This window comes from Galeopterus variegatus, unplaced genomic scaffold, assembly GCF_000696425.1.
Source record: "Galeopterus variegatus unplaced genomic scaffold, G_variegatus-3.0.2 Scaffold231, whole genome shotgun sequence".
Taxonomy (NCBI): Eukaryota; Metazoa; Chordata; class Mammalia; order Dermoptera; family Cynocephalidae; genus Galeopterus; species Galeopterus variegatus.
In genome coordinates, this window is record NW_007726342.1 from 574,128 (window position 1) to 588,875 (window position 14,748).

Here is a 14,748-nt window from a genome sequence, read left to right on the forward strand (position 1 = left end):
CAGGGAGAGCCGGGCTGGGCCTTTTATATCCAGTCAGGCTGAGCTGGACTGTTCCTATTGGCTAAGAAGGAAGGGGAGGGAAGCGAGTGGGGTTTAAGCTGAGTTGGGATTTTTCTATAGGTGGAGAAATTCGCGTGTGCGGGAAGGGGATGTGGTGGTGAGGAAGAAGGGGGAGGGGTTTTTTGTGATTCTCGGAAAACGTGCTGTTCTAGGGACGTGAAACTCTCCACAGCCATTTTAGGCGTTCCTCCCGTCGCCCCCCGGCATCTTAGACATCAGCTAAAACATGATTGCCTAACATTCATAGTCTTAAGGTGATGATATCCATTGCAAGGATTGGTGGTAGAGGTTATTTCTCATTTATCTGTAAATTGTAAGTGGTTATTTTTCATTTATTTGTAAATTATAAGTGGTTAGTCCTGGATTAAATAGAGCACTGACAACCTACTCTCAGCTAAGAAGAAAACTGACACTTTCTTTATAACATGGATGACAGTCAATATGCCATCATGGCAGCATAGCAGCTTTTGGAATTTGAATCATTGGGACCTTAAGCAAATTTTTTATATGACTTGTGTCTCAGTTTACTTGTCTGTAAAATGGGGATAGTATTACTTGCTCTGCATAGATTAAGGACTGTGTCAAACAGTTAAAAGAATAGTTACCTCTATATTTTATTTGAATTTCTATAACAAATCTATAGTCATTAAGCATACATTATATACCACATGACCCAGAAATCCCACTCCTGGGTATTTACCTAAAAAAAATTAAAAACTGTATTCTCCAAAAAAACCAACATGTGAATGTTTTTAGCAGCTCTATTAATAATCTCCCAAAAGTGGCAATCTAAATGTTGTTCAATGGATGCAATGTATAAACAAACTTTGGTACATCCAGGGTTAAAAAGAAGTGAGCTGTTGATACATACAACAACTTAGATGACTCTCGAAGGCATTATGCTGAGTGAAAGAAGCCTGTCTCAAAAGGCTGTATACTGTATGCTTCCATTTATATGACATTCTCGATAGGACAAAACTATAGTGATGGAGAACACATCAGTGGGTACCAAAGGCTGTGGGTTGAGGGAGGGTGTGACTGTGAAGGAATAGCACAAGAGACTTTTAAAAATAAAATTCAAAAATATATTCATGTATTACTTTACTGAAGAAGTATGGAAAGAAATGTTGTACATATGTTCTTTAGACAGCATGGTGCATGTAAGCATTCAGTGAATGGCGTGTGCTGCTTATTATCAATAATGGTTCTACTTTATTTTTAATTTTTAATTTTTATATTTTCATGCTGCAAGAATAGGACTTGGAGCTTCCCTTTATACAGATGCATTAATTGTTTACATTTTGCTCAACTTCCTTTACAATTCTGTCACTATATGTATATGCATTATTTTGAGAACAACTTTTTTTTTGAGAACAGCTAACTTTTAAGCAATTTAATATTCCCTACCTTATTTTTGTTTTTTTGTTTGTTTGTTTGTTTTATTTTAACTTCTCAATATACATTGTAGTTGATTTTTGTGTCCTTACCTTATTTTGTTTTCTCAACCTTCTCCCCCCTCATCCTAGCATCAGATAAATTGACTATTACTCAGATAATTGACTATTACTTAACGACAGAGTTGTGTTCTGCGAGGCAGCAATTTTCCATGAAAAGAGCAGGAGACTTCTAATCTTACCTTTGCTAATGGAACTTTCTGTCAGTTGTGGGGAGGGGCTAGGCTGTATGATCCTTTAAAAAGCTCTAGAATTTTAAACCAAGAGGCCTGCCCGAGGCTACATTACCATTTGCAGCGTTAGAACTGGAACCTAGGTCTCCTTTTCTTGTGTCCCCAGGCATCCTCTGTTGCGGTGTTATCACTGATGCCCCATGGCGCTCACTCAAGAGTGGGTTGTCAGCAGCAGATTTTTAGCATAGTGATCAAGGGTTTTGCTGGCTCCTGTAAACAACATCATGTTCTAGGCTTGGGGGGCTATTGGATAGGGCAGCCAGCGGCCAACTTTGAAACGTATCCACAGTTTCAAAACAGGTCCTCATAGCACAAGAAAGGAACTGTGGGTCTGGAGTTAGCTCACTTGGTTAGAACATGGTGCTGATAACACCGAGGTCACAAGTTCAGATCCCCATACTGTCCAGCTACCAAAAAAATTAAAAATTAAAAATAAAAATAAAAAAAGGAACTATGGGAAGAATAGGGCTTGCTGGGACCCACTCAGAACTACCATGAGTTAGAGGAAAAGGGGAACATATTTTATAAACATTTTCCATTTCAGGATATTACTTAGGCATACATTATAAATAAATAAAATTTCCAAATTCTGTGAGGAGGAAAATAGAAACCCTTTTTGTGTCTTTTGGAACGGTAAGAAGTCAGCAAAAGTATAGCACCACATAAAAAGCATATAAAAGTGATTTACATTGATCTTTACTGATTTGTATTTATTTCTGTCCTTCCTAAAATTTCATTTGAATTGGGCTTCTTGATTGTCTGATTGAAAAAGCTTTGCACATTGCTTTTTCTTTCAATATATTTGGGTTTGATGAATTTAAAAAGTGCATATGTGTCTTGCAACACTTCTTGGTCACTGTGCTTATTTAGGGCAAGGTTTGGGAAAATTCCTCTGATGCTCAGTTATAGTGACAAACACATTAATAATACCTTTGTACATGTGTGAGTAGGAAATAACATCCAGGTTTAGCCAAGGGATTATAGTTTTCCTTTCTGAATTTAAGATGGTTTGCATTTGCTAGAGGGGACCCTATCATGAGACAAGGGCTAAAAAAATTTTTTTTAAATTTATTATGCTTCAGTTTGTTTTGTTTTATTTTATGTTCTAATTTTCCTACCTCTTTAGAGACTAGGAATTGAAAAGACTGACCCTACCACACTAACAGATGAAGAGATAAACAGATTTGCAAGATTGGACATTGATCCAGAAACCATAACTTGGCAAAGAGGTACCACAGCAGTATACAGGCTCCATTTGTTTTGGGTATACTGTACACCCCATGCCCTCCAGAAGAGCTGTTAAAATATGAGGTCCAGAAACTTGGGTGTTGGTATTTTCATGGTTAAGGCATGACCAAGATGGTGACATTATTTGTTTTTCTTACCTCCCCTATCAGTATCTCTCCTTATTAGCTGTAATCAAATCTCCCTTTGTTGGATTTGTTGATCATTTTGCTGTCTATACAGTGTTGATTCAAATGAGGGTGTTTTCAAGGAAGTTCTTAAACCAAAAGTAACATTTTGCAAGTTTCATTTTATGAAAAAAGTTTTGGTGTCATGAAGTGAGAAATTAGTTTAATCACTTCTTGAATCGTGTGTGCCTTTTATTCTCAGAACTCTTGTCTGGCATAAGTGACTTGATTTTTCTTGTAGCTCTCTAGCTTGCCTAATCATTTTTTACCTCATTTTATTAAATTCTCTTCTAACAAATTAGGTTACTCTTCAAGGTTTAAATACTTAGCAGTTTAGTGAGCAAGTTGTCTGGCTTCACTGCCATGCTTTTCTCTATGGAGAGCTAGTGTGGCTTAGAATTTTATTTTGTACTAACAGTGCATCCATCTAGCCTGTATCACTGCTGAGAAGGAAGTTTCATTCAGTTGTGCAGAGTGCAACTAAAGGCCAATTTATTGACTGTTTTTTGTAATCTTCATTGGCTCAGTAACTATCGCTAGCTAACGGCATTTTTAAGATTACACTTAATATCTAAAACCACACTGGCATTTCTCTTCCTTTGCTTCAATAGCTTTAGACAAATGGTATAATATTTTATAAGGAATAAGCTAAAAATTCATTTTGAAAATTTAGTATCTCATTCCTTTGCGTCTAATTCATGCTTTCTTTTTTGTTTTTTTTTCAAACTTTTTTTTTGGTCCTTTTTGTGACCAGCCGCACCGCGCTCAGCCAGTGAGTGCACCGGCCATCCCTATATGGGATCCGAACCCACGGCAGGAGCACTGCTGCACTCCCAGCGCCGCACTCTCCCAAGTGCGCCACAGGCTTGGCCCTAATTCATGCTTTCTAAGTAGAAGCAGATAAGGAAAAAATAGATCATACCTATTGACTGGCTATTTTATACAGAAAAAATAGTTACAAGCAACGTGATATTATATTTTTTTGAAAACTGTGTTGGCTCCAACAACACATTACATCCTTCACTTATCAAGTGTGGTGTGTCTCTGAGTGCCATATAAGGCACTGCTCTTGGTGTTTAAATTATTACAATCTTTATGGAAAATGATTTAGTGTGTTATCAAGTGCCTTATATATGCTTCTCTTCTTTGACCCGTACAGAGTATGAACTGGTTTTTGCATCGTTGTTCATTCGTGTTTCGTTGTTACTGTTTGGTATTTCGTACTGACATGGAAACTCTGGTTTCCTTGCTATGCTTACACTACGCTCAGTGCTTCACTTCTGACACCAGATGTGTAGGTTTTTCCTCCAGCAATTCATTTTAGTTCTCCAGTGGATACTGACTGGGTGTCCTACAACTTAATTCTGACACTGTCTGGAGCAGATCCCTCAGGTTGAGGGCTCCGTCCACAAGACTATCACCACTTCAGACACCTTATCCCAAGTCCAGGTTGTCACATATGCTTCTGACCACTGGCTATAAATCATAGATTCCCACAACCCCCTCCTCAGGATCGATCATTTGCTAGAACGACGCACAGAACTCAGGGAAACATGACTTATGTTTGCCAGTTAATTACAAAGGATACAACTCAGGGACAGCCAGATGGAAGAGATGCCTTGGGTGCATCACCCTCCCAGCACCTTGATGTGTTCGCCACTCCAGAGGCTCATCAGACCTTGTGGCTCAACAGTTTTTATAGAGCTTAATCTTCATCCCTTGGTCCCTTTCCCAGTGGTTGGTGGATGGGGCTGAAAGTTCCAACCCTCTAATCCCTTGGTCGTTTTGGTGGCCAGGCCTCTCCTGAGGCTGTCTAGGGGACTGACCCTAAGGTACCTCTTTAGCATAAACTCAGGTATGATCAAAAGGGGTTTGTTATGAATAACAAGACACTCCTATCACCCTTGAAATTCCAAGGGCTCTTGGAGCCTTGTGTGCTAGCAACCCAGGACAAAGAATAAATATATTTCCTATTATACTGTGCATATAAAAACCAAAATTGGGAATACACTAAAATGTTAGCAGTAGTTAGTCCTGGGAGATGGGGTTAAGATTGGTTAATTGGTTGATCTTTACCATGTTTTCCAAGGTTTTACAACTAGATAGATACTCCATCATCAGAATAGAAATGACTTCTTCTAAGGAGCTAAAGGAAACACCAGGCCTGTTACCCGGCATGTTTCAAAAGACATTTGCACTTGCCCTGAGTTTATGGCTCTTGTGTTTCTCAGGATGGTGTAAGGTTAGTGGATCATCCCACAGAGCAACAACACAAACCTTGGCCTTTTGAAACAATGTGGACTGCTCTGTTTTTCTTGTAACATGGAATATGTTTTAAAATAGGTTCCAGATTTCTAGTTTATTGTTTGAATTCTCCAGATGGAATAAAACCAAGCCACACCACATTGCTTTGCTTTAAAAATAATTCCTGTACGTTTATGGTACGTGAACATCGTTTTTTAAAACTTTAACCCATATTCTAGCTTTGTCATCAGTGTTGTAATCAAATATTAATAGACAGTCATTAAATTAGCCTTGTTGCTTTAAAACTCTCTGCTTTCTTTAACTTTATGGTCCTTTTACTAATAATTGTTCTGTATCTTCCCATTCTACTGTAGTGCTGGATACCAATGATAGATTCCTGAGGAAGATCACAATTGGACAGGCTCCAACGGAGAAAGGGCACACACGGATGGTAACTGTCTCTCCAAGTAAATTAGTTCATGTGAACTAGATCTTGCAGCTTCTCTCCTCCTCCATCCTCTCCCATACGACTGATACAGCCAGGTGTTGTTCTGCCTTCTCTTTTTAAAATGGAAGGGAGTAGGTGTGGTATTGAGCACTCCTGACAGCTTTTGCAATAAATCCCATGTGTCACCTGTGCGTTTTTCCCCCAGCATTTTTTCCTGGAGGTGGAGAGCCCCAAGTGAAAAATCCTTGCATATAAATTAATTAAAATTGCTTCTTTATTGTAGCCATTTGCAGTATGTCTCTTGGGTGTAAGAGCTGCCGTATTGTTGCCTTGTATGTTAGGGAAACCATAACTATGTGATTACAAGCTGCCTTCATAGGGATAAAATAGCTTAATGGTTCTACTAGAACATTTATTTTTAGAAATTGACAACTCAAGGTCTTGGAATAATTAATTACAAATTTTTGCTGTTGGAGGATTATTTTTATTGTTTTTTGTGTAAAATTATGTTTAATTTTAAGCTGTTTAAGCCTCAGAAAAAGGATTATTTTCACAATTCATGCTTCTGGTTTGACACAAGGTTTTTGCTGTTGTCTCTTTTCCCTGCCCACAGACCCAGTTTGATATCTCTGTGGCCAGTGAAATCATGGCTGTCCTGGCTCTCACCAGTTCTCTAGAAGACATGAGAGAGAGACTGAGCAGAATGGTGGTGGCATCCAGCAAGAAAGGGGAGCCCATCAGTGCTGAAGATCTGGTGAGTGCCCAGGCTCCCCAGGCTTTGTGACACATCTCTGTCCATTGTCCTGGGGTCTCTTGGTGGTTACTGATAACAAAAGTTATGCTGTATTTAACATATTGCAATTAACTCATCAATTCAATCTGACTTTGCTTATTACAAGATAATTATCACCAAGATCCAGGGTTCAATCCCTGTACTGGCCAGCTGATAAAAAAAGAAAAAAGAAAAAAAAAGATAACCATGAAATTTGAAGGAAGTACTACATAGTGAATAATAGGTGGTATGCTCCAGTAATAGGCCGCAAGTTCCAGCTGACTTGAGTAACATCTTCATCCTGTGAGCATCTCTAAGTGCAGGTGTATGACTTCAGTTTGCAAAGAATATTAGGAGTCCTGTGAGGCCCTTAGTAGCTGAGCCTGGAGTTCCACCCTGGCCCTTCACGATGACGCCTGGCTTCCTGCACAGAGACCTCTTTTCATGAGGCTTGTCGGCTACCACATCCACACTGATGACTACATGTGGAATAACTCATGAGCCAGTTTGCCTGATGGTCCTAGTAAGCTAGTTCTCCATCTCAGGGTTATTTCTGAACTGTCTGTGTGGTAATTTGAGGTTTGACAGGAGAATTCTTATAGATTAATTTTTTAAAAGCTTGTTTGTGTTGATACACACCAAAGTAGTTGGCCTGCGATTAGTGGTATGGCAGATGAATTCAGAAAAGGGGCAAGAAATTAACTTCCCATTTTCACAATTAATAGGTTAATACGTGTTTTAAATTTTAACATACAGACCTTAAATTTAGAAACTCATTAAAATTGAATATAAATGGAAACCATTCTTTGTTACTGGTTTGAGGATCGGATAGGCTTAAAAGAGGGACATCATATTTAAGAGTTGGTATTGAACTCCTGGGTTATATTTTAGTTTCAGTTTTGGGAAACACATTAAATATGGTTTATCGTCATTTTTGCCCAGATACAAAGTTACAAATAACTTAGTACGCTATGAACTCTCATTTCCATGCTCTAAACTAGTCTAAAATGTATTCCCCACACCAGTCAGCAGCAGAGCTTTATTGAGATACTTGTTGACAGAATTTCATGTTTTTCCAGAAGTTGTATGTGAATGTCATTTTCATTCTGTTTGTTTTTCTGCTTAAAATAACTGGTAACTTCATAGTATATCCAGAGCAAAAATGAATGGATGATCCAGTTCAGGTGAAAGTACTAATTGGTCCAAGATGGCTACAAAGGGAAGACCTAGAATGTTGAATGTTGGTGTCAGAAGGTTGGGTTTTTTGCTGGTAGGAGTTGACACTTCATATATTTTTTTTTTTTTGGGGGTGAGCGGTGCGTTGACAGTGCTTATGAAGGATGCAATCAAGCCCAATCTCATGCAGACATTAGAGGTGAGCAGAGTAACTCCTGCCTTCCTGCACTGGTTTTTGACAATCAGAGCAGAGTAGGTATAAACCCAGTGAGCAAACTGGTCATCCCTATATGGGATCCGAACCCGGGGCCTTGGTGTTATCAGCACCCACTCTCCCGAGTGAGCCACGGGCCGGCCCTAGAAAGGCATTCTTACAGTTGCTTTTTTCTTTCCTTAACAGTGACTGAAGCAGGATTCGGAGCAGACATTGGAATGGAAAAGTTTTTTAACATCAAATGCCGGTATTCTGGTCTCCGCCCTCACGTGGTGGTGCTTGTTGCCACTGTCCGGGCTCTTAAAATGCACGGAGGCGGCCCCACGGTGAGGGTCAAGGGTTGGAAGAGTCTGATTATCCAAATGTTCTGAAGGCTGAAAGGAAGTTAGATGACACGTGCCTACTTCTTCATGAAGCTGCTCTTATCCTTGTGATTAATAGGGTGCCAAAAGCAACGATGGTCAGACAGCTCTTGTGCTGGCCGCCTTATTGCTCATAGGCACTGTCAGCTCTTGGCCTTTTTTTTTTAAAAGATGACCAGTGAGGGGATCTTAACCCTTGACTTGGTGTTGTCAGCACCACGCTCTCCCAAGTGAGCTAATCGGCCATCCCTATATGGGTTCCGAACCCATGGCCTTGGTGTTATCAGCACCATGCTCTCCCGAGTGAGCCACAGGCTGGCCCTCAGCTCTCGGTATTTTAACAGGGTCCACACTAGCTTCATGGCCTACCTTTCTGAGGAAAACATCTGATAATATCTGAACCCTTCCAAGGACATGCGCTTGGCTATGCCTGCAAAAATATTCCTTTATGTTCAGACTCTTCTTTTAAAATCTGAATCCCATTTTCCCTCTAAATAGTGGCACTGGCAGCCAACCAAACCATTTAGCTGAAACAGAGGCCGGCCGCTTCTTGAGTCATCCTTCCTCGACAGGGCCACTAGCAGGCTGGAGTAGGAGGAAGGAGAAAGGACAGTGAGGGCAGGAGGAGAATGGTCGATCTGCTCGAGACTGCACTGGGTAATAGCGAGAAACAGAGCTAGCTTATCTTCAGCTCCAACCTGAATTTTGTATTTTCCTGAATTCCTACTGCTTAGGACTTGCACTTTTTGCCCTAGTATTTTAACACATTTTCTTCAGCACCTACATGTAAAAATATGGTGCTAGTTTTCAGAAATCATTTGAAGTATTAAATTCTTATTCCCCAAGAGCTTCTATTGTAACTTAGGAAAGAAGAGCTCTCTCACCTACAGAATAAAATCAATGTTCCTTAGTGTAGCGATCAGGATTTTTCCTAATATGTCAGTTCTCAAGTGTTTTTGCCTCAGAATCTCTTTACATTCTTAAAAATTATTGAGGGCCTAAAAGAGTTTATGCGGCTTATAGTTATTGATATTTAATATATTAGAAATTTAAACTGAGTTATATATAAATATAAAGAACATTTTTTATGAAGATTTATTATGCTTCCCAAAACAAAATTTAGGCATTGTACATTTTTCAGATCTTGTCTGCATCTGTCTTCATTGAAGACAGCTGGATTATCATCTTCTGCATTTGATCTGTTGTGATATCACGTCACATAACCTTTGGAAAAGGCCACTGTACACTCAATGAGAAAAAGAGAGGGAAAGGGGCCATACCATCTTAGCACTATTATGGAAACAGCTTTGACCTTGCAGACCCCCTGAGGGTTAGGTCCCGAGATAACACTGTGAGAACACTGCTGTAACACAGCCCCAGCCCCTCTCCAGTCTTAGTGGCACCAAGATACCAAAGGCTCTCTTGACCCAGGACACCCCTTTCTGCTGATAGTGCATGATAGACTCCCCATTTCTTTCTGATCATAACCCACATTTCTCTCTCTTGCATCCCCACCCCACTCATCTGTACACCACTGTGCCTCCTTTCCTTCCTTCCTCCTGACCTCATCATCTAAAATATGATGATGCTGGGCATTTAACCTGGGCAGCACTGAGAGGAGGTCTTTGCACATATATCTCTGTCAAGGAGCCAAACTGCTGCGCACATTGCCTCGCAGATGGGAAGCTATGTGTAAGGTCCCTGCTTTCCACCCTGCCTCCCCATGGCCCCTTCTGGAGCTGGAACCTGGAACAGCACAATCTCCCTACGGAATGAGAGAGAACCTGGCTGGAGGCTTCTTCCTCACTGTCCACTGCCCACAGTGGGGTCTGTGGAGTCGGCACCTTCACCCCCTTCCTCATCCCTGTGGATGCAGCAGGGCTGAGCCACCACACAGATCAGGACGTGAGGCACCAGGAGCCTCCATACATTGAATTCATGCTTAAATGTTCGGATACCTTAAGAATACTCTACAACAGAGGAAGAAAATCCTGTTTCCCCTCGTCTTTGTATTGTTCCTGCTCTACAGTTCAGCTCCACCAAGGCGGGGTTTGGTTCTGTGGACCAGCTCATGAAACCATCACAGACCTCATCACAGACTTTGTTGAGGGACACTTCAGGGTGACTTTTGCAGGGCAGACAGCTGCCTTTTCCCCCACACTCCCTTTACTTCCACGCCCACGGCGTGTCCTTCACTGGCTGAGTGCATCACGCCTGCCTAGAACACATCCCTGTCCACCTCTGCAGTCAGATCTGTCCCTTCTCACTTCCTTAAGTCAGGTCACGAAGGCCTCCCACTCTTCTCCAAGCAGTCATCTTGTTCTGTGCTGTATGGCTGGTGCATGGCCAGATCCTTAGGGCAGCAAACACCCTTACACTGCCCTGTATCCCTCCAAGCATGCAGCCTTCTATTTTTAATACATGACAATTTTAAGCTAGAATCTAATTGAAAATAGAAAATGCCTCTGACTTTGTTTCCTCTCTTTCCAGGTTACTGCTGGACTGCCTCTTCCCAAGGCTTACATAGAGGAGGTAACTTCGATTATTTCTAATTAATTGTCCCAGACAGCACCATACCCTGAATCAGCCTTTCTCCTCCTGGCCCATGTGGAAGTGAATGGGGATATCACCATGATCCAGGGTTGCTCCAGGGAGTGCAGGATGCTAAAAGGCCTGCAGGGTGCTTAAGATTGTGTTCAATGAGTAAATAACAAAACAGAATTGCCCCACATTGGATGTCAGTCAACCACTGCCCTAACCCAGAGGTTGGTTCTCAACAGGGCAATTTTGCCCCCAGGGGATATTTGGCAATGTCTAGAGACATTTTTGGTTGTTAGAGCCGGGGGTAGAGAATGCTACTGGCACCTCCCGGGTAGAAGCCAGGGATGCTGTTAAATATCCTACAACACACAGGATAGCACCTCACAACAAAGAATTAGCCAGCTCAAAATGTCAGTAGTGCTGAGGTTGAGAAACCCTGCCCTAGACTAATGTGAGGAAATTTCCATTATCTTGCCGGCATTGGCTGGTGGTCCTAAATGTCATTCAATCAGAAGCAAGTAGGGACCTTTATGAAAATGCCTTTTCCTATGCAGATATACATCCATTTTAAAGGACCAAGATATGGTCAGGATCCTGATTGTTTTTCTAGGCAAAGCTTCTATAAGGTGACTTGGTTTATAGCATCAAGCAAGAGCCCAAAAGAACACTTGTGAGCTCAAATCTTTTCATATTTATATCATTTACCGTCAAATAAACACCTTTAGAGCTAGTTACATGAGAGTCAGGACCTAGGATAAGATGGCAAGGTCAGCTGATATCACTGTTAATTCAATTTTTTCTGCCTTTTTTAAAAGGCTTTTAAATTATGAAGCAATACAAGGTCACTGTTCAGGTCTCAAATGAAGTATTTCAAAATCAGCTAGAAAGAAATTGTAGGTGCCTTGAGTTTGCCTGTCTTCTGAGTTATGATTTGCCTTTTATGGTCATTTGTCTGATTCACGCGTAGGAGGGGAATTCACAGTTCTGGCCCTCCTGCCACCCGCAGCCTTTCCTGTATCTAATTACAGTGACTGCCCCTAACTGGCCCAGCTGGCGTCTTCATTTAAGAAATTCTACTTATTTAAAACTGTTCTCAATCAGTCTTACATACTAATTGGTTTTCATGTGACTAGAGGTAAAGAATTAGCAGTGCTCTTTAGAATATGAAATAAATCCTAATTTCAGTTTTTAATTATTAAAGGGGAAAAAGAAAGCGTAAATCACATTTCTAATGATGCTAGTTGTTTTCTACCTTTAACATACCCATTTTTTCTGCTGTTTTTGGGATCCACAAACCAAGCACTATTATTTCTGGGTTTTGCTCATGATCCAGTGTATGTATTTTATTTAAAACTATAATATTTTTATTTTTAAAATAATATATTTTTAAGCTTCTAATAGTAATATATCTGTTATAAAAAAATTTAAGGGCTGGCCCTGTGGCGCACTGCTATAGTGCGCTGCTTGGGAAGCGCGGTGGCGCTCCCGCCGAGGGTTCGGATCCCACATACAGACCGGCCGCTCACTGGCTGAGCAAGGGGCGGGAGCAACACCGAGGGTTGTGATCCCGTGGCCGGTCCCAGTCCAGTACGGGCGCGACACTGAGGGTTGCGATCTGTTGCCGGTCACGAAAAAAGACAAAAAGGAAAAAAAAAAAAATTTAAACATTACAAGAATATATGTAATTTGAGTCCCCTTAAGAGTTTGCTGCATATTTGTCAACATTTTTAAAAATTTCATGAATTATACACGTGTTTTTGTGTTAATCCAAAAATGGAATTAATTAAGCTCTCCATGGTTTTGCAACTTTAGTAAATCTTGGAAAGGTTCTGCATTAATACATATTGGTCTAACTTTTCATAACATCTGCATAATAAGTATTTATTAAGTGTATATATCATAATTCATTGGCCCAGTCCTCTCCTGGAGGTTCATGTTCGCAATTTTCCAATACTGCAAGCAGTGCTGCAGTAAACATATTTAAAGATATGTTTCCCTTTAAATTTCCCTTTAGATTTCATAGTATTTGGTTCTTAAAGATGATAGCATTTATCTTATCTGTTGGCTCTAGTGAAGGTTCATGGTTAAGTTCATTAAAACCTCTGAAAGCATCACTGATTATTTCATGTTCTCTGATAGTATTTATGGCAGCTGTATTACAAATGCCTCTTTTGTGCCAGGCACAGTGTTAGGATCTGTCTTCGGGTGGAAGAAGGGTCTGTGCAGCACTGAGTAGAGTCATTGTACCATATAAGTACATAAAGTCTATAAACACACAGGTTGTAAATATAATTTGGGTAGGAACAACTAATTCCCTTCAGACAGCAAATAAGATATGGTGTAATGACAGCAAATATGCCAGCTCTCTTGTTTTCAAGATGGCCAGTGTTGTAAGCTGCCCTCCACGGCGTCCACTAGCCATGGTGTAAGAAGTGCATCAGTGGACCTTCTCTCTTACTTGTTGGCTTGCCTTCTTGTCCGGACAGCCAGTGGCTACTGGCTCAAGGAGGCAGTTTCCTTTTTAAGAAGAATCTAAACTGTTTTCAACTCTGCTCTCTGTGATCTCACAGGTCTTTCACTGTTGTGTTTACAGAACCTGGAACTGGTTGAAAAAGGCTTCAGTAACTTGAAGAAACAAATTGAAAATGCCAGAATGTTTGGAGTTCCAGTGGTAGTGGCTGTGAACGCGTTCAAGTAAGTGCAGAGTGTAAGAGAAAACGGGGCATGTGGAAAATGGTCAGAAAACGTCTCCTGGAGCTGATTGTACAGCACTGTTTTTAGCTTCATTTTGTTCTGCAGTTATTGCTATTGATTATTGCCTGTGGTTTAGCCTGTGATATGACAGGCACCGTGTGCATCACAGCCAACCCACCACCTCACCCACAGAGGGTCTGGAAGTTAGATTTGGCTCTCTGGGCCCCCTTCTTTTCTACTGGGTGAAGTGGATAACACACAGGGCTGAAGTTAAATGTTCTATTTTGGTCTTTAGAGGCCTTTTGTGCTAACAAAAGATCATAGGCCCATGGTGTTGCCTTCTTTTACTAGGTCTGGTGGGAAGTTGTCTTGACAAAGAGTTGAACATATTGAGCTGGAAATGTTCATGCAAGAATTTGTGTGGGTTGTTTAAGTATTGTAGTACTGGTTTGTGTTTTGTTTTAATAGCCTCACCACAGTGGAATGGGAAGCAAAATTTTTAAGAGCTAGTATTTATTGATTCCTGATGGTTTGCTGGAATATTCCAAGTTCTTTACATGTATTTACCATCTAAGCCTCATGACATCCCAATGAAATAAGTGCTATGAGTATTCCCATTTTGCCCATGTAGCAATTGAGGCACATAAAGATTAAGTAACTGGCAAAGTGACCCAGCTGATTTGCTGTGGAGCTGAGATTCAAACCCAGGCAGTATTACTTGATTAGTGTCCACTTATCAGTGGATAATTCATATAGATTTTAATGGAAAAAAGAAGACGGTTTCTGTCCTCTCCAGTCATCTTCCATGCTTTAACATGAAGTGCTGACTTTATAGGACAGATACAGAGGCTGAGCTGGACCTCATCCGCCATCTTGCCAGAGAACATGGGGCTTTTGATGCTGTGAAGTGCACTCACTGGGCAGAAGGGGGCAAGGGTGCCTTAGCCCTGGCTCAGGCTGTCCAGAGAGCAGCACAGGTGCCCAGCAGCTTCCAACTTCTTTACGACCTCAAGGTGGGTGACTTGCTGTATGCTAAAAAAAAAAAAAAAAAAAAAGGCACAGTGAGGTTTCTGTTTAGAGCTTTGTATTTAGCAGCTTCAACCTCATGGTTTGATTCCCGCATAGGGGGGTTACACGG

The 14,748-nt window shown here is 40.9% G+C and overlaps 1 protein-coding gene across 1 annotated transcript in view; it reads left to right on the plus strand.

Moving 5' to 3' along the window:
- The window catches only part of MTHFD1 (methylenetetrahydrofolate dehydrogenase (NADP+ dependent) 1, methenyltetrahydrofolate cyclohydrolase, formyltetrahydrofolate synthetase), a 58,957-nt gene that overhangs the window by 35,107 nt on the left and 9,102 nt on the right, over positions 1–14,748 (plus strand). The window contains exons 16-23 of the mRNA XM_008566249.1: positions 2,874–2,976; positions 5,778–5,854; positions 6,465–6,605; positions 7,930–8,026; positions 8,119–8,339; positions 10,866–10,907; positions 13,510–13,610; positions 14,446–14,623. Coding sequence (XP_008564471.1) covers positions 2,874–2,976; positions 5,778–5,854; positions 6,465–6,605; positions 7,930–8,026; positions 8,119–8,339; positions 10,866–10,907; positions 13,510–13,610; positions 14,446–14,623 — 960 coding nt within the window. The remainder of the gene's footprint in view (positions 1–2,873; positions 2,977–5,777; positions 5,855–6,464; positions 6,606–7,929; positions 8,027–8,118; positions 8,340–10,865; positions 10,908–13,509; positions 13,611–14,445; positions 14,624–14,748) is intronic.